Source organism: Strongylocentrotus purpuratus, unplaced genomic scaffold (genome assembly GCF_000002235.5).
Source record: "Strongylocentrotus purpuratus isolate Spur 01 unplaced genomic scaffold, Spur_5.0 spur5_scaffold_14, whole genome shotgun sequence".
Taxonomy (NCBI): Eukaryota; Metazoa; Echinodermata; class Echinoidea; order Camarodonta; family Strongylocentrotidae; genus Strongylocentrotus; species Strongylocentrotus purpuratus.
The window spans coordinates 16240591-16266882 of NW_022145599.1; the positions used below are offsets into that span (position 1 = coordinate 16240591).

At 36.9% G+C, this 26292-nt stretch overlaps 1 protein-coding gene across 1 annotated transcript; it reads left to right on the plus strand.

Annotated features, from left to right (window-relative positions):
* On the plus strand, positions 1-26292 carry LOC590002 (nuclear pore complex protein Nup85). The gene is made up of 19 exons (XM_030984309.1): positions 1-95; positions 3172-3283; positions 7834-7938; positions 9029-9089; positions 11037-11110; positions 13151-13264; positions 13898-14019; positions 14678-14764; positions 15704-15874; positions 16998-17141; positions 17453-17556; positions 18176-18259; positions 19160-19225; positions 21132-21182; positions 21733-21833; positions 22932-23150; positions 23798-23897; positions 24690-24852; positions 25641-26292. Exons 1-19 carry the CDS (start codon positions 63-65, stop codon positions 25749-25751), a joined length of 2022 nt encoding a protein of 673 aa, XP_030840169.1. The 5' UTR covers positions 1-62; the 3' UTR covers positions 25752-26292.

Here is a 26292-nt window from a genome sequence, read left to right on the forward strand (position 1 = left end):
TTCTACGTGTGTGTACGCAGCTCAATTTGGTATCAGCCAATTCAAAAGGATCAGCCATCAGCATGGCGGCTTACGAGCGGGAAATTCCATTTTTGGTTCGTATTTTTAAGGTTTTAGTTGAAATTAGATCGGTTCATTAGGGATGATTTATTCCTGTGTAATAAAATTGTGGTTATTTCATTCGGCAAAGAGTGATATTAGATGTGAAACTGTCAGTTTTATTTTCAATAGAAGTTACATTAACAGTTAATAACACAAAAGCCGTTATGTGGGACTGGGTGTTCAGAAAAGTAAAACAAAATTCTGACAAAGTTCATCTTCTTCTTCAGTATACTCCTCAACGTATCGTTTGGAACCAAACGTGGAGGATTAGGGGGTGTGCACTGTTGCTAATTTATTCCTTGTAAGGATTGTTGCTAGAGCCTTAGAGACTAGGCTAGACTAGAGTAGATCTAGAATTCTAGACTAGGGTCTACTCTTGGACTTGGTTGAGGAAAAAGTTGGCTGCTGCTTGTTATTTTTGAGAATGTACTAGAGGTCTAGTTTACTTTGTAGGATGACAATTGAAGGTGTGTCAATGTTTGCGTCCTTTCAATGTGGGGGGGGGGGGGGTAGTGAGTTCCAGTCCTTGATGCCTGATGGTACGTGGAATTTAAGACTAAGCTTAGAGTGTTTAAAACAATTGGGTGCGGGTAGTAGATCTACCAGTGACAGTATTGAATGAAGGAGATTCCTGAACTGAAGTACGGCTGGCGCGTAGGCGGTAGCCGTAGAACTTTACGCATTGAGCGATGTACATTTAGAAAACTGGCAGCTGCGATACATGATGCCAGCGCAGCCCCGTGATAAATCACCACTATGCGCGCGAAGCATAATGCGGGCCAATTTTTCTTGGCATATTGTGCATTGTGTAAGTTTCCTAGCAAAAAAACATTGTTTTGGAAATCAAATCACCTAGATTATAGGCTAGATATTTCATATGCAGGTAAATAAAGAAATATTCTATCAAAACATTGATATTCAAAACTAGACTTGTGTTCCTTCGTTGAAATCCGGAGCATATATGTAGTAAGTAGGCTTGAGTCGGTACGGTCGATCACACCGGGACCCGACCGTTGCCGTCGGGTCCCGGTTTCGTTTTTTGAGAACCGGCGCTCCGAAAAAAATAATGAAATATGTAAGAAATTGCAGTTTTGCACACCACTAAAATCGATCCACCCTAAAACTTAAGTATTTAATTGTTACCAATCGTATTCTAGCTCATCCAGAATCAATCCGAACTGCTGATATAAATATGGGTTGCAAAGCAGTTCGCCCCATGGGGTTGTTGTTGCCAGCTGCTAGCTAGCTAGCTACTGTACTGGCCAGGTCTACGTCTCTCGGCAGAATTAATAAATCAGGTTGAAAGAAACATTAATGTTTGAATAATAAAACGACTTTCTAAAAAGTACTTCTTTACAACATACCGATCGAATAATTTTCAAAAGACAAAATATTTTTTTTTTCTTTGATTTTCAACACCGCATGCTTCTTTCAAAAGCTGAAAATGACTTGGTAATCACAAGAAGTTTCGATACGGATAGCTGTTGCAATGCAAGTTCAGACTAGTCTCGGAAAAATGCGCAGTGCTCCTTGTTAGCTATAATGCGTGCCAGAACGAACCCAAACAAAGACGTGATCGTAACGAGAAAAAAATCATTAAAAACTACGAGAGCACAATTGGAAAGACAACTACTCAAAATTATCGTAAGCAGATACATAACTTGGAGGAAGAATACAATAGTTGTCCAAGAAAAGCCACATAAATAGTGATATTTAATGAGTTACTATAGGTACAATCATTATCGAAAGGGCCTGCTGCAATATATCTAAACGTGTTTAAATTGAACACGAGGCAAATACCGCCCTCTACGGTAAAAAGCAGTATAACAAAGGATTCGAGTATTTGCAGCAGGCCCCTTGCGATAAAAATGTACCCAGTTACTCCTCGATTATCACAATTTCTGTGGCATGTCTTGGGCGATTATTGAATTCATTGTCCAAGTTATGTATCTGATTATGGTAATTTTGAGCAGTATATCTTTCCAATTGTGCTCTCGTAGTTTTTAATGATTTTTTTCTCGTTACGATCACGTCTTTGTTTGGGTTCGTTCTGGCACGCATTACAGATAACGAGGAGCACTGCGCATTTTTCCGAGACTAGTCTGAACTTGCCTTGCAACAGCTATTCGTATCGAAACTTCTTGTGATTACCAAGTAATTTTCAGCTTTTAAAAAAAAGCATGCGATGTTTAAAATAAGAGATAAATATTTATTTTTGTCTTTAAAATATTATATGATCGGTATATTGTACAGAAGAATGTTTTAGAAAGCCGTTTTATTATTCTAACATTCATATTTTTTGACCAGATTTATTCAACCTGCATAAATCAAAATGGCGGCTCGATTGTAGTCTTTATATTTTTGCTCGAGTTTTTTAACTTTTAGAGGCACGATAATGGCACTAAACATCGCCAATCATGGATGAATATAATGTCAAATGGAAGAATATACCAATCTGTGCCAAGGTATGCATGTGTTGATTTATTTGACTGATAAAAATGTCACTTTTAAGGGACATACTGATGATATGCGCTTTTTATAGAGGCAAGTGACAAATCCTGCGAGCTGATTTCGGGACACCGGGTCCCGACCGGTGCAAGGCCGTCGGGACCCGGTTTATGAAAATCCCGACATGACTCAGGCCTAGTAGTAAGATAAGATAAGATTTTTGTCTAATATTGGTCTAAGAGAAGAGGCAAAACATGCGGGCTGCCATCTTGGATTATAATGTAGGCATGCATTATAATCCAAGATGGCAGCCCGCATGGTTCGCCTCTTCACTTAGACCAATATTATTAATTTTAAAGTCATGAAAAGCACTAAACATCAACCAACATGGTCTACAACCACTCCAAATGACAAAATAATCCCAGCCATGAATTTTTTTGGAGAATTTGATAGCCAAAAACTTGAACATTTTCGTCATTAAAAAAAAAAAAAATTCTGCCGATTATTTTTGCCGATACCGATCACAGGTGCGAGGGTGTCGCTCCGATCTTCTGATCCGATCAAAGCCCCAACTTACAGGGTTAACTACATGTATATTAAACTTCTTTGTCTTTCCCACAGAGTATCCCTGAGCCTGAGTCGAGTGTTCATGGTCTCTCTGCTGTATGGGGTAGAGGAAACCAGCTAATCCTTCACACTGGATGTGGGCAGAGGAGGAAAGCGGAGGGCAGTGGTGAGTATACATGTACCTGGCGTGCATCCTGGATTTTGTATAAGAGGAGGCACGATATTCCTAAAATGTACTTCTAAGCAAAAAAGGGTCATCTCCACTCCAGGGGGTGTTTCACAAAGATTCTCTAAATTCAACTCTAAGTTGGACTTAAAAATAATGGAGAGCCATTTGTAGCCTTAAAATAAAATATATTCAAAAGCAAAAAAATTCAAGGTTTTTCGGTTTTTCATAAATTCCACATCAAGATCATAAAATTTCCCATGAAAGAAGATATGAATGATTTAAATCAACATTTTATGCCTTTTAAAATGAGTTTTTCAAAATATTTTCAAAGATGCTAACGGCTTTCCATAAATTAAGTCCAACTTAGAGATAGGTTTGACATACAGTGTAGGATCTTTGTGAAACACCCCCCAGAATTCTCTGATATTGTCTTCATGCATGATTGCTTTGCTGAGTTTTGACATCTAGTTTTCATCAAACTTTAATTATTCTTCATCATGCTAAGGGGCTAAAGTCTGAAAGAGGGTTTTGCCTGCCACTACCACATAAATTTACAGGCCTGATAAAAACCTGATTTTTTTTTCTTCTTCCCAATTATTATTATTATTTTTTTTTTTTTTTTTTCACCAGATTTTTTTCTTCCCTCTTTTATCCTGATTTTACAGATTTCCCCATTATTTTTTCTAATCTTCCCTATTTTGCCCTATTTTTTCCCCAAGTTTCTTACTCGAAAGGGGGTAATGTTGTTAGATGCCATTTTCCCCCGCGAATCCTCTTCTCTTTTTTTACTCAAGGGGGGCGTGGTTGAGGGGAAAACAAAAAACCTATTTTTTTTTTAGTGCTCACTATCACCCCTGGAGTTAGCACACCTTTATCATAAACACAATATTTCAGAGGTTTGTTTTGTTTGTTTTTGTAGCGGTTACCCCTTAATCAGAGGGGGCTTTAAAAAAATGGCCTTTTTGGTGAAAAATAGCATTTTGTTTATAATATTTTATGGAAACCTTGAACCACCATGAGTTTGTTGTCATATGGAAGAAAAGTAAATAATCTACATCTTTAGACCGATTTTAATGAAATTGGGATTAATAAACATCAACATTTTAAGTAAAAAACATGATTGTGGGTGATTATTTTCAAAAATTGAATATTATCCAAAAATAATTCTCCATATATTTAAATTGTGGGGCATCGATTCTCTGTTAGTCATAACTCTCCAGAAACTTGTCCATGTACCAGGACAATATCTTGTGCAAAAGAGAGGCTTATATCTTTTTTCAATGAAAAGTTATAGCAACCCAAAGTTCATTACTTGATTTCAACAAAAACAACATTTTTGCCCATATACATACATGTACAGTGTACATGTACGTACAGTATGTGTAAGGAAACCGCAACCCAAAAATAAGTGTACATATTCTGAAAAAAAGATGTATTCCTGCCCTTTGAATTTGATGTGCATACAGTTAAAGGAATCCTTCACCCTAGAAGAGTACAAACTTATTTTTTCAATTTGTTTTATGGCAATATTTACAGAAGATAATAGCAGGTGAATGAAATGCTTCATCACCACACACATCGGGGAAGAAATCATCCACAAATTTGAATACATTTACTTGATAAATGAATTCACATACATGTACATGTATGTAGTGCATCCCGTTATCAAGAAAATGGTGATCATGTCGTGCTGAGTAACTGAACATTATTCTAGCGTAATGCCTCTCATACACTTTGGTGGGGAAACCAGGGGAATGTAGATTGATGGGCAAGAATATAATAAATCTCTCAAAATAAGTAAAGTTATTATCTTGGGGTGAGGTTTCCTTTAACTGTATGCATACACGTGTATCAGTGTATAGAGGATGTGTTTGGTGTGCTTAAATAGGGTTTTAAAGGTACCATGGGTTTGGTGTAAAATGACTGATAATTAAAAAACCTTCAAGTTGATATCAATTTTATTGAATTACTGTATGTAGTATGTGAAATATAAATTTTGAGCCAAAAATGTGATTTTTGTTTGTTTTTGTGTGTGGATAATTCCCCCTGCCCCTGTTGCTAACATTGCACCCAAATTATGGAACAATTTACCTTAACAAATAAAGACAATCACCATCAATTGAAATATTTAAGAAGAAACTTAAGCACTATTTGTTATGCCTCCGCCACCGAAGGTGGTGCCGGAGGCATCATGTTTTCGGGTTGTCCGTCCGTACGTCCGTCCGTACGTCCCGTTTGACCGTTATCACAATATCTCAAGAACCATTTAAGATTTAAACTTAAGACTCGGGAATAGTATTTATCACCATAGGAAGACGATCTGATTAGATTTTGGAGTACGTAGGTCAAAGGTCACAGGTCACAGAGGTCAACTTATGAAATTCCTTGTATTGAGTTTGTTAGCGCGATATCTCAAGAACCATTTGAGATTTAAACTTCAAACTTAAGGATAGTATGTATCACCATAGGAAGACGATCTGATTAGATTTTGGAGCACGTATGTCAAAGGTCAAGGGTCACAGAGGTCAACTTATGAAATTCCATACATTGAGATTGTTATCATGATATCTCAAGAACCACTGGAGATTTAAACTTCAAACTTAGTGATAGTGTGTATCACTATAGGAAAACAATCTGATTAGATTTTGGAGCACGTATGTCAAAGGTCAAGGGTCACAGAGGTCAACTTATGAAATTCCATACATTGAGATTGTTATGATATCTCAAGAACCACTGGAGATTTAAACTTCAAACTTAGTGATAGTGTGTATCACCATAGGAAGACGATCTGATTAGATTTTGGAGCACGTAGGTCAAAGGTCAAGGGTCACAGAGGTCAACTTATGAAATTCCATACATTGAGATTGTTATCATAATATCTCAAGAACCACTGGAGATTTAAACTTCAAACTTAATGATAGTGTTTATCACCATAGGAAGACAATCTGATTAGATTTTGGAGCACGTAGGTCAAAGGTCAAAGGCCACAGCGCACATTATGAATGCAAAAACAGCTTGTGATCGCGTTATCTCAAGAACCGATTGATGGATTCATGCCAAAATTAGGTCATGTTTGTTACTTGCAGAGCCAATGAACTGAGTAGATTCTTGGTTCATAAGGTCAAAGGTCAAAGGTCATGGGCCCATTATGTATGCAAAAATAGCTTGTGAACGCATTCTCATTAGAACTGACAGATGGATTACTATTTAACTCAGAACATCTTGCAGAGCCAATGAACTGAGTAGATTTTATGGTCATGAGGTCAAAGATCAAAGGGTCATATATGTATATGAGAAATTGCTTGTAATCACAATATTCTGAGAACCTGTCAATGGATTACCATTGAACGTGAATTCAATTTTTTTTTCTGTTTTGGTTTGTAAAATTGCTCTATAACGGAGGCATCATTTTCGACTGCGCGCAGTCGAATTCCATCTAGTTTATGTCATAGTTTTAATATTGCATAATTATGTCGTAGTTTTAATATTGTATATTTATATCTTAGTTTTAATATTGTATAATTATTTTGATACTGTACAGAGGGCCTTGAGCAGTCTTTTAGAAAGAATATGTGCGCTTTATAAGTTGACATTATTATAATTAATTTTGGCCAGTATCTCAGTATATTAACTTGATCTGACGTTTAGTAGTGCAGAAAGTTCAAATAATTAGGAGCGTTGAGTGTAATTGATAAGCACGTCTTCTATACTACTGTATGTGATTTTCAGGAAATGTGGGCTTGGGCATGTCCAGAATGCCAGCGAAAAAAAAAGGGGGGGGGGGGGAGGCACTTACATCGATAGATTTTATGTATCTATTTTATCTAGATTCCCTATGATGCACACCATGTTATAAATTTAAGAGCAATGTGAGGGATACACAGAGAATGGTGGAGATGCTGAAAACACTTTTTTTAAATTCAGAATATCCAATTGCCCATTTACAATCAAACAGTGACCGAAATGAAATTTTGAACAAAATGGAAAAAAGAGCCTGCATACAGGCCTATCATGATTATGGGAACGGGTGTGGAGGATTTTTTCTTCTTCTCCAGACGAGTTATTACATGTATGTACAATATTTTCCCTTTTGAAGAAAAAGAATTGTTCGAAATATTAGAAATACCGTACATTACATGTAGGTTGGGGAAAGAGTTCTTTCCAATATCATAAATAGCCTGAGAATAGCCCCAGCAGTTTTATCTCAAACTGCCAAATTGACAAACAACACTTTCACTACACACCATGTGTCTGCTTGCCAACGCTGCAATGTATACATTTTGACCAACTCAGGAAATTGCCATATCAAGCAAATATACAGGATATGCTTTTTTTTAGCTGACTTTTGTTGCCCATCTGTATAATAGATTGAATGTTTTATTTGATCAACCCAGAAAATTACAGTTTTATTGAGTCTTTGAGACAGAAATGTCAACACAATGTCAGTGTAGAAAAAGATGTACATTGTACATCGATACCTCAACGGAGAAAATAGGCGCTGATAATGACAGTCCAGTGATTCCTACAGGTCTGTGTTTCTTTGACAGGTGACCAAGTAGTCTACCACCAGACCCCGTCCACACTCCATCAGGTAGAATGGCAGACAGACATGCACAACCCACACACCAGGAAACTTGTTATGCAATCACATGGTAAGGAGATTCATCACACTCTCTCTCTCTCTCTCTTTCTCTCTCTTTCTTTTTCTTTCTCTCCACTCTCTCCCTCTTTATCCCTCCCTCCCCCTCTTTCTCTGTCACTATCTCTTTTTCTCTATTACATGTAGCCATATTAGCTGTTTGTCTTTGATACCTTATTTTTTTCTTGCTCACTAACCACCATTATCTCTCCCCTCTCTCTGTCACTCTTTCCCACCCACTTTCTTCTTTATCCTTCTCTCTCTACATCTGTATGTCTCTCACTTTACATGTGCATGTACCTTTCTATCTAGACTATTTCTCTCTTTCCCCTTTTAGACTCTGTTTCTCCTTGTGTGTATATTGTTCTCTTTCATCCATCTCTCTCTCTTTCTCTTTCCTCCCTGCCCCCCCCCTCCCCCCTCCCCAACCTCAACTCCCTTTCTCTCTCTCTCTCTCTCTCTCTCTCTATCTCTCTATCTCTCTCTCTCTCTCTCTCTCTATTTCTATCTCTCTCTCTCTCCCTCTCTCTCTCTCACTCTGTCAACCATCAACCATTATCTGTTTGTCTTGCTATCTTTGTATCTAGAGCTGTCATTCTTTGTCTCCCTCTCTCACTCCTCCCCTCCCTCCTCCCCTCCCTCCTCCTCCCCTCCCTCCCTCCTCTCTCTCTCTCTCTCTCTCTCTCTCTCTCTCTATTTTCCACCCTCACCATCTTTCCTTATTTTGGGCAGGTCCAAGCTATTTGGATTGTGACGTACAGGACATTTAGAGACTTTAAACAAGAAACAACAAGAAATAACAACAGTACGGGACGCTGTGGTCCCGTACGTCACGCAGCACATTAATTACATTTAAAATTAATTAAAAAATTGGTCAGAACTAAAACTTTCCACAAATGAACTAGCCCATAATAGCCACAGACTCATACCAAAAGATAGCCATATAAATAATTTCATCTGTTGTTATTTCTTGTTTAAAGTCTCTAAATGTCCCGTACGTCACAATCCAAATAGCTTGGACCTGCCCTTTTTGATACACTGCATGTATGTTCATGTACATGTATCATTCTCATATTGATAACATGCCCCTTTTCTTTGCACAGATGTTTTTGTTTCGCTACAAAAGCAATCTCCCGAGGACAAGAACGCATCAAGGAAACCTCAGTGAGTTTTCTTTTTTTGAATTTCTCCCTCTCTTTATTGATTTATTTCATTCACTTGATACTGATAATACTAATAATGGTGGCTTCTTATGTAGCACACATGTCCATCATCACATTGTGACACTTCTGGTGCTGATGTCAATTATGCTGTTCAAGTTGCCATGGCAACCTAGCTTTGCTGACACATTTTAGAAAATCACTCTATAACCGTGCTCTCATTTTGTTCAACTTTGATAATGAGGACTGGCACTTTGCACTTGTCACTCATTGCTCATTTTTTATTTGATTAATATGACAATAAAGGGGGGGGGGGGAGAATCCAGCATTGAGATACTGATCAAAATCGTTATTGCTGTCACGTTTCACCAACTGATGCACATGGTGGGGTTTAACGACCGTGGTCAAACCAATATCAATCTATCGGATTGTTATTATTTCATACACTTGTATCTATTTCATTGTATGCGACAAGCAAGGTCGAGACTTATATCATGATTGCAATTAATTTACCTTTTAATAGTTGATGAGGTTTTCACTGTTGTTGCAATTCCCTAGGTTGTATAGCATTTAATAGTTTTCAAGTACAGTTTCTTTTGTTAGCTAGAAAATTTGAATAGCAGATTAATTATACAAATATTGCCTGCTGTGAGGTTCAATATAATAAACTATATGAACCAACACATCCAAATTTTCCTGAGTTTTGTTTTATTTCACTGAGGCTGCAGGCTGAGGTTGAAATATAATGTCACAACTCCAAAGGGGAATTCTGAATTTGAAGGTGCAATTGCATGTACAGTATGGTATATTTACAAGAGTATGCATGCAATATTTGTTATATAAAAGATAATGCAGATATACATGTAGTGCACAGTCATGCACTTATAAAATGTTGTTGAGTGTCAGGTGAAACTTTTTCAAACAATGGAATACATGTAAATACCCTCTTACAGGCCTTAAATTTCAATATTTTTAGGGCAAGGCCACTTTTCTGAAGGGCACATTTCTATATTACAGCACAAATAGGAAGAATTGGAAAGGGCTCAAAAAATCTCCAAGGCCAATGAGAGGGGCATTGAGGCCAATCAAAGGGGCATCCACGGCCATGGCCTTGGTGGCCTTGGATTAAATATGTACGGTGCGTATCAAAAATAGTGCACCCAACTTTGGTAGCTCCTAATTATTAGGCATAATGAATACGTATGAGTATGAAATCTATTTCATGATGAAAAGTAACTCATTTTCTGTCGCATAATACACCATTCATAATACTTCTGCAATGGGTGACTGAGTACCACCATGGTCCTTAAAAAGTGTTGTCAAAATCGCCAAGTAAATAAATCATTTTCTATCTCTCATTTGTTTAATACTTTACTTTACATCTTTGTTCATCTCAATCCTCCTTATTAGTTGTCCCTAAGACGCGCAGATCCTGGGGGATAGAGCATTTTCTCATTCTGGTCCGTTCCTTTAGAATAAGCTGCCACTTAGTATTCGTAACTTAACAGCCCTCCAGTCCATGACTTCAAAGTTGCTCTAAAAACCATCTCTTTCTAAACAGTGCTATTTAATCATGTCAATGTAGCGTAATAATTTGTGTTGTTTTAGTTTACTTTATTTTAGTTAAGAAAGTTATATGTTTGTGATAGTAATATGTACAACGCCATGAGCGTCAGAGCCTGACGGATACCGGCGCTATATAAATATCCATATTATTATTATTATTATTATTTAGGAGGAACAAGAATTACTACGGCTTAGTATTGCTAGTTGTCATCGAAATTCAAAGAAGTCTGTCAAAAAAGAATTGAGTCCTTACCAAAACTGTACATGACCTTTAATTTCATGACCCCTACTACCTGTACATGAATGAAAATAGCTTGCTGGATATTAATATGTGTTTTTACTCATTAAAAAGTTGATTGTTTTCATAACCCTTGTCGCCATTTAGATTAATAAAGTGCAGTCGACATTATCGGGCATTCATAGCTGAATGCGTGCAGGATCTCCGCAAGGCCTCATTAGGTATGAGCTAAATTTAATTCTACTTATGAAATGCAAGGTTCATTGTAACACCATGACATTTGGAAGTGTTGCCCGTTTTGATCGTGGAAAAGAAGATTGTGGGCAGGAAACGTCACGTACTGTCAGGTTTGGGACTGTCCCTTCAAACCACACACGCAAATCGTTTTTAAAAAAATATAAAAAACAAGAAGGAAAGAAGAACAATATGAAGAAAAAGAAAGACACCCCCATGTAGACCACAAAATAAAGAAGGAAAAAATATATCAGTTGTACAGTATGCTGAGGATAGAATGTACTTACAAGACCCTTTTATCTTCTTAACTCTTATGTTATGTTGTTTTTAGATTCTTGTAACCATCTCGTTTTAAAACCAAACATGAAGCTGAATTTCAGTCAGATATTTACTAAATGGTATGCTCTATAGCATCACTATAATATTTTGAATGGGGGCTTACAGGGAAGAATTTTCCCGGTATGGCATCGCAATTTGCGACACATTTTCAGCCATTTGCTACACATCTTTTTTTATGATCTCCCTCATGAAATGAACAGTTCTATCACCATTTTAAGATGCATATCCATATATTATGTTTAGGATATTCAAATATATATTGATGGAACTTGTATTCAATGTATTGGACAATTCATATTAAAGGTAATACAAAGTTTTGGTATGGGGTCATGAATCTGGTTCAAATGAACATATTGGAAGCATATACTATCCTACAATATTCAGTGATCGTTGTTGCGGTTGAAATCGCGTCTAAAGTTATTAAATTATAAATAATTAACTTTTAATGTTGTATAGCTCCCTCTCAAGGTCAATATATTAATTAAGCTACAAAACAATAATTCTTGACTAAAATCGACCGATTAGCTATTCCGGTTTGGGAATTATATATCACAACTACATATTCTGAGATTTTCATGGTCGCAGCTACCATTGTGAGGCCGTAGGCGCTATTTGAAATTTATAAAAAATTTAATTTTTCTCGAAAACAGAAATGTTTTAGGGGCTAAATTTTATAGTGCTTATAATACATCCACATGGGCATCCAAATATATCAAAATTGTAAAGAATCACTATCCACCCAATTTTCAAAATTTCCCAAAACTTTGTATTACCTTTAAGGCATGTCACCCACAAGTCCTACCCACCATCATGACAAATTCATGGCAATGTAGCTCCGTAAATTACACTCTCTATTTATAATAGTGTTGACGGTAACCTCTTATTCATTTTCATTGTTATTTTATGTGTTTTATGTTGTTATTGTGGTCTCTTTAGCTGATAGTTAAAGGTTTTGGCTATTCTTAAAAGTCTATGTTTCAAAAAAGAGGAACTGAAAGCGAAATTTAAAAAGAAGTATATGTCTAGCCATCGTTTTGAATTACTGTGAAAAATGATTAAGTAATTGATATGTGTTGAAAAGAATAATAACTCAAACTTGGGTAACTATACTTCAGGAACGGTTAAAAATAGAGACCCTATAAGAATGTAGTGAATGATCGCAAAGGACGATTGTTACTCCGCTTGAGTAGCTCTCATGGACAACATACCCCTCCCCCCCTCCTCCAGACAATGTCCCCCAGTTTAATTTTGTATTACAAAAATACACCTCTTTAAGAGTATTATGCTGTTATAGGTGATGTTATAAAATCTTAACTCTTGAATGAGGTTTTTAAATGCACTACTTGCGCCCTCTATATAGCAAACAATGCCTAAGCGGTGACCATTGGTCCCCCATGGTCCCCTTTTTCTTACGTTAATTGAGAGCTGATTTGATGAGATAACCACCTGTCAGTGACCATGCAGGGAGGTCTAATACTCTCATTCCTCTTGGCAAAACTAGTACATATAGGCTTTAAAGAAGTACATACATGTATATACATTATATATATATATATATATATATATATATATGCTGTAATTGCTGTTATAGGTGATGTAATAAAAATCTTCATTCTTGAATGAGGTTTTTAAATGCATTAAAAATGATTCATCATGCTGGATTTTCCTCCCTTTCCTTCTCTTCGCAGACCCAAATGTAGATCAAACAGAAGCAAGAGAGTATGGAGACCAATGTGAAATCTTCCAGACCATTGGATTGATATGGAGTCTGTGTGAAATCCTCTTTGTAGAGACATTGCCAGGTAAACAGGTTTTGAAGAGAGATCAGTACGCTAATTATATTCATGTACCGTATTACTATTGCTTACAATAATAATTGCTAACAATTTCAACGAGATAATATCATCAGTAGCCGTTTATAATGCATTTTTGTTTCATAACTTCCAGTTAGAATTTCTTGAATTGGATATTGAAAGAATTTCAAAGAAAGCTTGTAGGAGAACTCATGTTCCTCCACATAAAACCCTACACTGTATTGAATACAGTGTAGGATTTTATGTGAAGGAAGGAGGTACCCCCCCCCCCCCCCCAACCTCTTTGGTTTAATGAAGAATATCATTTGTAATACAGATTTTGAGATTTTTTGTCTTTTAAATGAATGTTTTGGGTGTTGTTTATACCGTATGTAGCAGGGCTCTAGACTAATGGGAAACCGATTCACAGAGACCTCCAATATTTCTACCCAGGTGTAAATAGGTACATGTACTTGATATGCCAGAGCGCTAGATATTTGGCCACCAGCTATGACTAGGTTATTTATGTTTGAGCACCAGCAGGAGCATTACCTGACAGACATGTGCGCTACATAAGAAGACACCATTATCAATTATTAATTATATCATTATCATTATGATGTTCCATTGTTGTTATTACAGGTGGTATAGTCTTACAGCAGCTGTTAGACTGGGTCAAGCTACACTTCACAGAGGGCGATGTCAAGGCTAGAAACATTCTCATGGCAGAGGAGATCGAGACCACAGAAGAATACTGGTCTGCTGTAAGTAGTGCCTTATCTTTATTTGTACTCTCTCTCTCTTTCTCTCCCTCCCTCCCCCTCTCTCTCTCTCTCTCTCTCTCTTTCTCTCTTTTGTTCTTTTTCTTGATCTCTCTTGCCCTTTGTGTTTTTTTTAATTTGCTATTTTTATGTTTTAAGAAATGGTCTATCTAGAGTTATATTTTTGATCTTTTCAGGAATAATCTAGAGTTATAATTTTCATGTTTCAAGGAATAATCTGGAGTTATAAAACCAGTGTTGAGTTTATCTTTCTGTTTTCATTTTCATACACGTTTTCAATGTACTGTATGATATGACGGTAGACTGTCTTTGAGTGAGGCTAAATCAAGAATCTTATCTCAGTTCTGATATTTTTTACAAGCTATACATTGTTGCTTTTCAGCATTCATTGAAATGCATCCAACTGAACACGTACTCAAACAATAGTTCAATGAAGTCACAGCCCTTTCTTTTGTGTGAATAGGGGACCAAATAATACTTGGACATTCTTTGTTTTCCTGCCATAATCAGCTAATCCCATTGCTGACTTTAGGTGAACATGCATTACTTACAATCCAGAAATCTTCAATTTCCCATAGCATCAATGCATCACCGTATTCTTAAATTGTAAACTGATTCTTTTCCAATGGTTCATCTTCAGATCTACATCTACATCCTACAAGGGAGACTCACTGAGGCCAGGCATATGCTTTCATTGGATCCAAAGTTCCAACATGACACTCATGGGGTGAGGAAAGATATTGCACAATTCGTCAAGAGCCAAAAAGTTTTTAATCCTACATGAAATTATAGGAGTGATTTAGTCTTTGGCTCTCAGCATATGAAATCATGTATGGCATCTTGTTGATTTTAGTTTTGAAGAATATGAGTTTGTTGGCTATGTTTGAATTACTAAAAGTATTTATGAGTTGATATGAAAGCCAAATCCATCTTACAGGTTACATTGTAGATCCTTTGTAACAGAGTTTTGTGTAACAGGCTGAACAACCTATATCAATAACTTGCATGAAATGAATACTCTACATGAATTAATTTGAAGAAGACATTTCAATCTGATTAGGCCATTAAAAAAACAAAATCTTGTTTGGCATTTCCGTCCATTTCCTTTTTTGAGGTTACCTGTTTTTGTTTTTGTTTTTTTTGTCAATGAAAAAACATTTCAAACATACTTCTAAAATGATCTTTTTCTGAATTAAAAAAAAAAAAAACATAAATGCTGGCGGCCATCTTGAAAAATAGCCCGACTGGCTGGACGTCAAGGAAAACGTACCGAGCTGCCATTTTGAAGAAGAAAAAAAAGTTGAAAACCAAATAACAGTCTGTGTGTTGATAAAATATATACCAAATACCCTGTCAATTTTTGAGAAGTAACTTTTTCAGAAGTGGGAACAGTGTAAAAGGGGGAAATTATATTATACCTCTACATGATGAAATATGCTTCATGTTTATGCTGTATATTAGACGATTGCATGTTTTGTAACTATCTCTTAAAAATGCTCTGTGGTTGTGAATTTGAACTATCGTCATGATGATTTGGTTTTATTTTGATGCTCATATATGACCAAAATTTATTCCATATGCACAAATTAACCACTGTATTATATGGCATTAACAATGATCTCTCTCCCTCCACCACATTCCTTATAAATTTCCCCTTCTGCGTCAGGCTTATGGTAGAATCGATGAGCTGATGCGGCGTATGCCTGTGTTTGGAACCCTGAGTCGACAGTCCCTGGCAGAGTTTGACCTGAAGTGGCGCCATTGGCAGGACACCTGTAGACAGTGTCTTGAAGATCAGAGCTTCGTTTCGTATCCAAGGCTGGAGGTCGTCTGTAAGGTAACAGAGAAAGACAATTTTTTTTAGATTTTCCACCAATGGAGGCTTTTGGTATTAACACCATGTGGTAAGGCATGCTGAAAAGGCTGTTGATGTATTCCTTTTCGTTATAGGCATCGTTTAAGAATGTTAATTCTAAGATGCATCGCCCTACGTGTTATCAGTGTCTGTGATATGGTGTAATATTGAAGCGCTTCAAAATGTTCATGAAGTGCCTCCAAAAAGTAAAAGTCTTTGAGTGCCTGGTTTTACTATAGTCAATAGACTGTAGTGTTAAACAAAAAAACAGTTTTTGGAATTTTGATTTCCAATCGTAAATATCTTGATAATCAGACGGGCGGATCAGCTTGTAAAAGTCATGGGGTTCCTGACTGACTTAAAGGTTTATCATTATCGTTGCAGCATGAGCTAAATGCTCATTTTGTTTCAGAATCTCAGACAATGTTACCAAGTAACTTAAAAGCTTCCGCATGGTGTCACGATAAGCCTCCAATATCAAATACACACTCACCATGGAAATGTACAGAGAACATCTAATATTTGATTTTGTATAGTAGCTACGGGTAGCCTTCCAATTGTGCCTATCAAATCCTTTGAATACAACATTTGTCTTTTTGTAAATCAAATTTCCATGAACTTCCAAAATTTGCTGTTATGTTTTTTAAAGCCTATATGCACTAGTTTGGCCAGGAGGGATTAGACCTCTCTGCATGGTGACTGACAGGTGGTTATCTCTCCAAATCAGCTGTCAATTAACTTAAGAAAAAGGGGTCCATGGGGGACCAACGGGTACCGCTTAGGCATTGTTTGCTATATAGAGGGCGCAAGTAGCTACAAGCAGTGCAGTCCTGCTTTAAATGAACAATAGCGTGCCCAGAAATGAAAATTTTGAATGGCCACAAAATAACCATAAAGTATATGTGACAAAATGGCTAGCTACCCTGAAAGTATGGAATACCAAGGTGTTTTGAAAATCTGATGCACTTCTACAAGGAGAAATAATGGCAAAATTGTATAAAAATACAACTAGCAAAAAAACAAACATACTACCAACATACAGTTGAAAATGAAAAATGTACAGAGCAAAGAGGCCTTGATTTAAACTCTTTTTGTTTCATGACAGATCCTTTGTGGTGACCAGTCTGTCTTGCTGCAAGAGGTTGGGGACTTGATCCAAGAACTTGGCGGCTGGTACCACCTGATGGTCACTCGACTCCTCTACACCAACCCAACGGTCAAGGCAATGGACCTTCACTACCATGCCAAGGTGAGACGAATTGGTCAAGGTCCAAAGTGCATTTATTGAATGTGTTGTCTATTATTAGTAGTTTATAAATATGCTGTCCCAAGGATAGGGTGTCAAGCCTTAGTCCTCTTGCTGCTGACCTATACGTATGGCCATATCTGCCTTTGAGAAAGATCACCTTTGTGTAAAGACCATCGTTCTATAAAGATTTTTTATTTTTTTATTTTTTAAAGCAGTGAATGATACATCGGATACTAATGGCACACAAGTAAACCACATATAGATCTGTCAAATGCATGAAATGTTTTTATCAATTGACCTCTGACCTGCAGGCCAGCATGGATGCGTGTGGCGTCTCTGGTAGAATGACATCGTTGGACAGTATCTTGGACAAAGCCTTGGAGTTTGATATCTACCAGATGATCAAGATCAGCAGGTAAACAAAACATGTAGAATTTGTGTTTTATCCTTCTTCTGGCTTTCCATTTTTAGCTGTCTTTCTCTCTCTTAAGATATACCTTCCTCCCATTTCTTGGTCTCGCTTGTTCTATCACAAGGTCTCCTAGAACTTCCTAAATGCTAGGATACATGTAAATTTTTGAATAAAAGGTTCTTTGATCGATTTGTCGAAATGCATGCATGTAACGATAGGCCTTTATACTTCATTGATACTAAATCCTGAAACAGAAATTCTATAGATTTGTTTAAAAGTATAGTTTTTTTTCTTCATTTGTGTAAAATGTGGCAGAAAAGGAACACTGTATCCATAGTACAATGGTTGTAGGACATGTGCTCCTGCAGCAAATGCCTTTGGTAAGACATTAATCTATATTTCCCACACACTTGACCCAGGTGAAGAATTAACGTGGGTACCTTGTAGGATTCATTCCTTGAATTCACTGAGCTCTTTGCTTGCTGGAGCTAAACCGGGGTATAGAGATCCAAAGTCCTTTTGAAGCCATAGAGACGTTATATCAAAATGTGATATGCGCTATACAAGAGCAGCATATTATTATTATTGGTATTATTATTATCCAACTCTGATTTTCTTGCAGTGCAACATTGAGTAACTGGTGGTTTGTAGCTCACCTCTCCGACCTCCTTCACCACTGTGGTCAGCTGGACTCACATCAACTCAAGTAAGATACACAAGTTTAACTATAGTTTTTTAGTTGTAGGTATGCATTGCTGTGTTTATTTGAAGTACAAAATCAAGTCAAACTATGTTTACCTCAAGAACAACCAGCGGAGCATGATTTTGAATTATTTGAATGAAATTGCATGTCACAATTAGGACTTAACAAAAACACACACACACATACAGAAATGACATCTCAAAGAGTTTTGATATTTCAGAGCAACACCTTCTTGTGATCAGTTCTAATTGTGTGCTCAAATTGATCTTTTATAAGTGAACTCCTAAGAACTTAAAGAGTGGCAAACTAGTCCTACTCCAGGATGCCTTTTGGGGGTGAAAAGTTCACATACGATAAATCCCATGAAAAGAGCCGATACTTGGGATTAGGAGAGGTGCAAACAAAGGAGCCCCTGTGTCTATTTAATAATAATCTGGATTAATATAGCGATTAACACGAAATACCGTCTCCAAGCATTTTACAGATATTTTTACCCCGGTCATCGGATTCATTCATGTACAATGTGCACCATCTCCACTCCCTGGGGAGTATTACTACCATATGGTCATTTTGAGGGCATTTGGCAATTACTATCATCAAGGCTTTGGTCATCCTACTAGGTCCCCATTTATCTCCTGGGAAAGGAGTGGCAAATATAGATTAATGCCTTGCCAAAGGTCATATTTACTAGGGGATCTGACTTCTTTGGTTTGATTCATTAGAATTTTAAAAATTGTCACCTGTTCACTTCATTCTGTAGGTATAGCATGAAATGAAGTCTAACTTAATGGCTTGCTGGAATTAATATACTTAAAGCTTCATTTATATTTAACTCATAAAAGTATATCACCCCCTATAAACTATTTCCACATGGCCATTTTTTCTTCTTCTCCTCTTGCCTAGTTTTGGATCTGATCTGAGAGAGTTTCTCCTGCTTGAATATTCCTCTACACTGATGTCTCATACAAGGTAAGGATTGCCTTCAAACCAGGATTCTGTCTTTCATGTCATGTCATTTTCATCAAAATCCATCAATTACTTACGACACAGTTGCTTGAGATTTACCCTCTAATTCGTACCGTGTCACTTCGTTTGTCCCCATTTTTATTTGATTGCATATTCGTATCGCTAGTTTTAGCTCAACGCGCTTGAACACCATTTGTCTTTGAGTTTTAAAAATCCACTGGTTGGAAAGAGCACATCTTAAGCTTTATTTTCATATAAAAAATGATGGGGGTATGTTTTAAAAAGATCGTGAAAAATCAGGGTGAAAAGTTTTAAACAATTTTTCTATATCAGAAAAACATACTTTTAATTCAATTTTGATACGAGAAGAAAGAGAATTTACTGGAGAATACGATCATGTAAATATTAAGAATGACCGCGAGATGGTGCTCGAGCGCAAATCCAATGAATACAGCTGTACCCTGACACTATGAACATGACGGACAAAGAAAGCAGACAAAATATACAGTTCCTCAGGTAGACAAAGGAACATCCCTTCACTGCTAATATGTAAAAATGTGTAGAACAGGTGAATATGCATGTGGCACCTGTTCTACACATTTTTACACAATAGCAGTGAAGGGATGTTCCTTTGTCTACCTGGACTTCTTGAAGAGTTTAGAGCCATTTTCAAATGCCTTTTAAAATTAATTTAAATGGATTTGATGGTTCAAACTTACAGAAATAAGTAATCTATATATACCCCAGATATGGCGAAATTCAGCCCCTTTTTATAGACACTCTTAAATCTAGCCATGTTTCAAAACTCATGAAAACTTGTTCCGGTGACGCAAAAATAGCCATTTGTCACACGGCTCAAAATGGGCTTCATATAATTATTTGAAAAATTCCACACAAAAAAAATATTTGTCATAAGAACCTGAAAAAAATAGGCATGTAGAAATCCATACAGAGAACAGATTTCTTGAAAAGAAAGGTGATTCATCAATTAATTACAAAATTATATCACCTTGAAAATGGCTAATTGTCAGTTAGAGCCTAATTACGCAGAATTTGACCATTTCGTCTCTTATGTAAGTGGCCATATTTTCAAAAGCACATATTCAAATTTGACAAATGAGGTATCAAAATTCTTTTTTTCATGTGCTCAAAAAGGAAATGGGCAGGGGAAGTGAAATTTAGAAACTTTTAAAATTTCACTGTGATACTTATTTAAAGGGAGATGGTCATCAAGTCTTTATGTGCAGTAGACCATAATTCACTGACACCAGACTTGGTGGAAATACCATTTATGGGCGTACAAGTCTCACACACAGCAAACCATAGTCCCATTAGGAAACACCCCTAGTCTCTTGGAGAGTCTTCGGTTAAGGGAAATGTATGGAAAATGCAGAGCATTATATAAGGCCTGTTGGTCATAAAACTGAAGGTTATCTTGGTGATTGACAAAACCTCTTATGGTGTAAACACCTGAATGGTGTCCAATTCCCCATGAGAGCCCGCTACTATGCGTCCTTCAGTTTGAATATTTTGTTAGTATGTATTAAATATATGTTGACAAAAATTTAAATCCCAAATGGTCCAGTTCACAAGTTCCAGATGTTAAAATGGAATACTTTATCAAGGTTAAATGTAATAACAAATTTGTTTCAATAAAACTTTCTTCAATTCAATTCGATTCGATTTATTGTTTCAACAATTCAATAAAATGACAATAAAATCATACCAAACAACCTATATACATAGCAATGCTTTAAAGATATAAAGAAATTCCAAAAACAATAAAAGGTCTAGTACAAAATTACAATAGAAATAACATTTAAAAATGTCAATAATTCTTCTAAAACACATTAGAATCAGTGGTACTGGGAGTGTTAATGTTGTCTTTTTCTTTCTCTTTTCACAACAGTTTCTGGCAAGTAGTAGCTGACTATCTAGATCACTGCCCTCAATTTGGAAGGTAAGTTTAGCTGGATGATGCATGGTTGTAGTAATAGAATGGAATGTGAATACTTGGAAGAACTGTTTTTCATCATAAAATTAGAATGGTTCAGGAATGGAATGGGATGTGTATATTAAAATTATACTTAAAAACTGTTTTACATCATACATCAAAACAAATAGCATCCTAAAAACAAATTTCAGGCCGTAAGGTTTATCATTTGAACTTATTCATGATGTCCACTTATCTGTGCAAATTTAAAAGATGGTAACATCATTCATGTTGATGAAAGGAATAATAAGCAAATGTAATTTATAATTCATAATTCAGGGCCCCATTTCACAAAACTTGTCATCAGTGACAAATGACAGTCTTTGTTATAAGCTACTGAAATCCTTGCTTCTGATTGGTTATCAGCAGATTTGTCACTGATTTTTGTCATTTGTCATTGAGAAAAAGGCTTTGTGAAACAGGTCTCTATCAATCTACAATGATACTGCTTTATAGTCTTTTATTTCCACTATTAAAGCTTTGTGATAAATGACTTTCTCCTCGATTTTTATTGCAGACATTATCTGGAGTTATTTATTGAGCGGATCCCTCTGAAGACCGAGAGGAAAGCCCTCAAGGTTCTCAAAGCTTGTGAAGACAGAGACATGAAGGAACAAGGTAATTTCTATTCTTAAGTTTTCAAATATTCCACAGTCACTGTAGAAAAACAATTTTCCTCAAATATTAGATTTATAGTTAACAACTAAATTATTAATGTAAATCCATGTTATTCATGTAAATATGCTTTCTTTTTTGGAATTTCACTTTACTCAAGATTAAAAGGCAGGCTGGTTAAATTAGAGCCTTTGTAGAATAATGTAAGCTTTGATATCTTACATTATCAAGAAACCTTAATGGGGACAAATCAATTTTTCACATACTTAACAAAAATTTGAAAACTTGGTAAGGGTATAAATAATTTAGCTGTCAACTGTATCTTGAGATGGATTTGAGTGGTGCAAAGGAGCTCATGCTGCAAAATTCATTTGTCTTCGCTATTTTCAAAGTCACTGCAAAGTCTTTCTTGCTGAAAGTGAAAAAATTGTACATACAGTCTACCTAAGACTTTTTTTAATAGACGTGACAGTAACAATGAAAGAGCATTCTTTTTTGTTGTTCTTCATGTGCTTTTGCAATATACAAGCTTAGAATGCTCTGCCTGGCATTCATTTAAAATCTTTATCAAGTGGTGTGGACAGAAAGTTGATTTATTGATGCCCTGCCACCCATTAAACTCACATTGGTCATTGGTCTTTAGTGTTAACAAACCGCCCCACCCCACTTTGTTGAAGATGCCACTGTTAATCTGCCACTGACCACTGTAGCACTCCTTTTTCTTGAAAACATCATAGTCGTGTATTTATCCATATCCTCCATAATGGGTGTGGCTCAATGCTTACCCAGCAGAAATAAATGGAATACCGTACTTAAAGCCCCACTGCACTACCTGTAGCTACTTGCTCCCTCTATATAGACAACAATGCCTAAGCGGTGCCCGTTGGTCCCCCACGATCCTCTTTTTCTTGTGTTAATTGAGAGCTGATTTGATGAGATAACCACCTGTTAGTGACCTTGCAGGGAGGTCTAATCTCCCTGGCCAAACTAGTACATACTCTGCAAAGTGGGTGTGGCTCAATGCTTACCCCCTCCTCCCCCCCCCCCCCCAGCTGAAACTAATAAACCACTTATGCAATAATGTCCTTTCTCAACCCACAGCCCAGAGCATCTGCAAGGTCCTCGGGATGCGCTGCTATCGTCAGGGGCGACTAGGCTCCGCCCTGACCTGGTGCCTGAGGTCGCACGACCCGACCTTTGCGACCTACCTGGCCGATAAGTTCCTGACAGAGTACAGCCTGAAGGGAGGCTTCACTAACATTGATCTCCTGGATAACCTGGGCGCTGGGATGCTGCTCAGTGACAGACTCACATTCCTCGGTGAGTTCTGGGGGGTGTTTCACAAAACTTGCCATCAGTGACAAATGACAGTTGTTGTTATAAGCTACTGAAATCCTTGCTTCTGATTGGTTATCAGCAAATTTGTCACTGATTTTTGTCATTTGTTATTGAAAAAAGGCTTTGTGAAATGGGTCCCATTTGTGATCTGCTTGGTACAAAACCTAAAAGTACATGAAAACATTCATTTTCCATCTCGCTTAGAGTTTGTGAAATTTCACTACTCACTACATGTTTTGAAAAGTGTAATATTTTTAATATTTGAATAGGAAATACCCATGTTACCCTGTTGGTTTAACAATAGAGTATATGTGTAGATATCATTGCAATCTGGGTAGGCCTTCTCAAAAGAAGGGTGTTCAGTTTAGATGTTGACAGTCATTGACAATCAGATTTAATCGTCATCAATCATATTCATGAATATGCATCACTATTTTTAAAAAACCAATTAGGACGCTCTATCTTCTGTAATTTGTGATACACAACAAATGGCGGAGTCGTACAACTGCGACATGATGATGAAGCTGCAATCTTCCATAAATTCAGAGATCTTAATATTTAATTTGTCTGATTCATTTAAAACTTTCTCTTATCTGTATTTGAAATTGTCTGTATTTATTTCTTTATAGGTAAGTATCGTGAATTCCATCGCCTGTATGAGCAGGGAGACTTCAGCGATGCCGGAGCTCTTCTCCTGTCGTTGCTTCGAGCTAGACTGGCCCCAAAACAGTGAGTACATCGTCCAAAGAAACTAGTCGGAGCTTTTCCTTTTACGTTGGTCTCAAATAATCATTTAAGGAAATTATAAATGCAGTCAAGCAGTTGACGCAATAGAGGCCCCTAATCATGAATAACAACAAAAACAACACGAGCAATTAAAGAATAATTCATTTAGATAATGAGAGAAGTGCAGATGTCGGTTTAACGATTGCATTAAGACTTACAGTTAACAATTACTGAAGTATTCATACCCCTAGTGATTATTTATTGTGTTTTACGTAACTCAACAAATCAATTTTCACATACTAAAGAAATGATATAACTTGGGAATTAAGCTTTGAAGACAGATTTGGGCTCTCTTTATGACAAGTGGAAGGCTGTTCCAAATCTTTTGAGCACTGCAACTCATAGCGCAGTCCTCAAGAATTCCTTTTGTTTTAGACCGTGGCACTTTGAGGATCACATTGTGTGGACCAAGTGAGGCAACACGGCCCCTCACCTAATTCTTCCTTTGGGTTGCACAATCTAATTTCGTTTTTTTTATCAGTAAAAATTTATATAATTCAGCTTAAGAGCTTCAAGACTGATTTTCAATATACAGTCAAACCTGGCTATAGCGACCGCCCAAGGGAAACACAAAAAGTGGTATTTGTAGACAGGTTCCTTTAGTACATGTTTTAATGAGAAACCATTTTCAAGGGAAACAAAGAATGTGCTTGTTTTAGACAGGTGGTCACTAAAGCTGATTTGACTGTATTTACCATTAAGTATACCACTAAATAAATTGTTATCTTCCTCAAGGTTTTGGTTGACCCTTCTCACCGATGCTCTACCACTGCTGGAGCTGGACGAGGTAGTCTTCAGCAGCAAACAGACGTATGAGCTGCTCCGATGCCACGAGGAGCTGGAGAGATGGTTCAAATCAGAGGAGTACAAGACACGCATCCTACCAAAGAAGAGCAAGGTCGGTGGTTCAATACTCCTACCTCCGAATTGTACAAAGATGATGATTATAATGAACGTAATTTTATGCATGTAGCTATATTGGTTCAATCAATACAAAATGTTATGCAAAAGTAGCTCGGGATGTTTTGTGGAGTACAAGACATGGATCCTACCAAAGAAGAGCAAGGTCGGTGGTTCAATACTCTCCTACTTTGAATTTTACAAAGATGATGATTATAATGAAAGTAGTTTTATATATGTAGCTTTATTAGTTCAATCAATATACAAAATGAGATGCAAAAGCATCTCAGGTATTTTTGTGTACTGTGATTGCTGCAAGGTTGTGGAACAAGCTACACACCACCCTAAAGACTGCTACATATCTGCGGATCAGTTCCAGAAACTTTTGAAGGTCAACTCACTTTGTTAAAGAGCACGGATTTATATTTTCTCGACCGGTGTTTTTGAAGTGTTATCATCATTGTTGAAGTGCCCTTATATACTATACTACGTTATAGAGCAAATTGTGAAGTGCTATGCAATCGCAAAAAAAAAAAGGCGCGTGGAATTGTAACATGGAATTAATGTCAAGAGTGATGATGAAACTACTTGTGTTTGTTAATTCAAAGGTGCTCTTTCATGATAATGACCAGACCTTGGCAATATATTTGCAAGTGAGCAACATGTACATTTTGGAAATGGCTCAGGGGCCTTGGAATCATTGATGAAAACACCCAGACATTATCTTAACTGTCCCATATTGCAGCAATATTCTTCATGATTTTTGTTGTTGGTTTCTTTTTCCAGGGCCAGTTGGAATTGGAGAAGGAGAAACTAGAACTGCTTCAGCTGGGTCTATCCAGGAACATAGCGCAGGCTTTGCTTAAAGAGGGCTGTGGATCGCTCCAAGGATCATGATAGGGTGTGTCATGAAAAAAATAGTTGAACTGAACCTAGCTCTTGATACATGTATGTTTCAAAAAGGATGTTAGGTGACTCTAAAAAATCATGATGCATAGTGTAAAAAAATACTGAACGAACATTGTGTAGTCTTTGCTTCAAGAGGAAACTGATCGCTGGTGAAAGATGGTGATGCATGATGTCTCATAAAAAACCATGGAACTAAACGTTGCAAAGTCTTCGCTTGAAGAGAGATGTGGATTGCTACAGAGATCTTGATATATGATGTCTCATTAAAACCATGGAGCTGAATGTAGCAAAGTATCTGCTTTAAGAAGGGTTGTGGGTTGTTACTTGCTCCAAAGATGATATATGGTGTCTCATGAAAAGTATGGAACTGAAGATAGCTCACGCTTTGCTTCAAAAGGTATACCAAGGATCGTGGTACATGGTGTGTCATGAAAATCGTTGAACTGCACGCAGCACAAACTCTGCTCCAAGAAAGATTTGGGTCACTTCAAAAATTGGGATATAAGGTGTTTCATGAAAAGTGTTGAAC

Coding starts and splice junctions, on each gene's coding strand:
- LOC590002 (XM_030984309.1), top strand. CDS start 63: ATGGCGGCTTACGAGCGGGAAATTCCATTTTTG. Junction 96..3,171: donor AGCGGGAAATTCCATTTTTG/GTTCGTATTTTT, acceptor TCTTTCCCACAG/AGTATCCCTGAGCCTGAGTC. Junction 23,151..23,797: donor TGACAGACTCACATTCCTCG/GTGAGTTCTGGG, acceptor ATTTCTTTATAG/GTAAGTATCGTGAATTCCAT.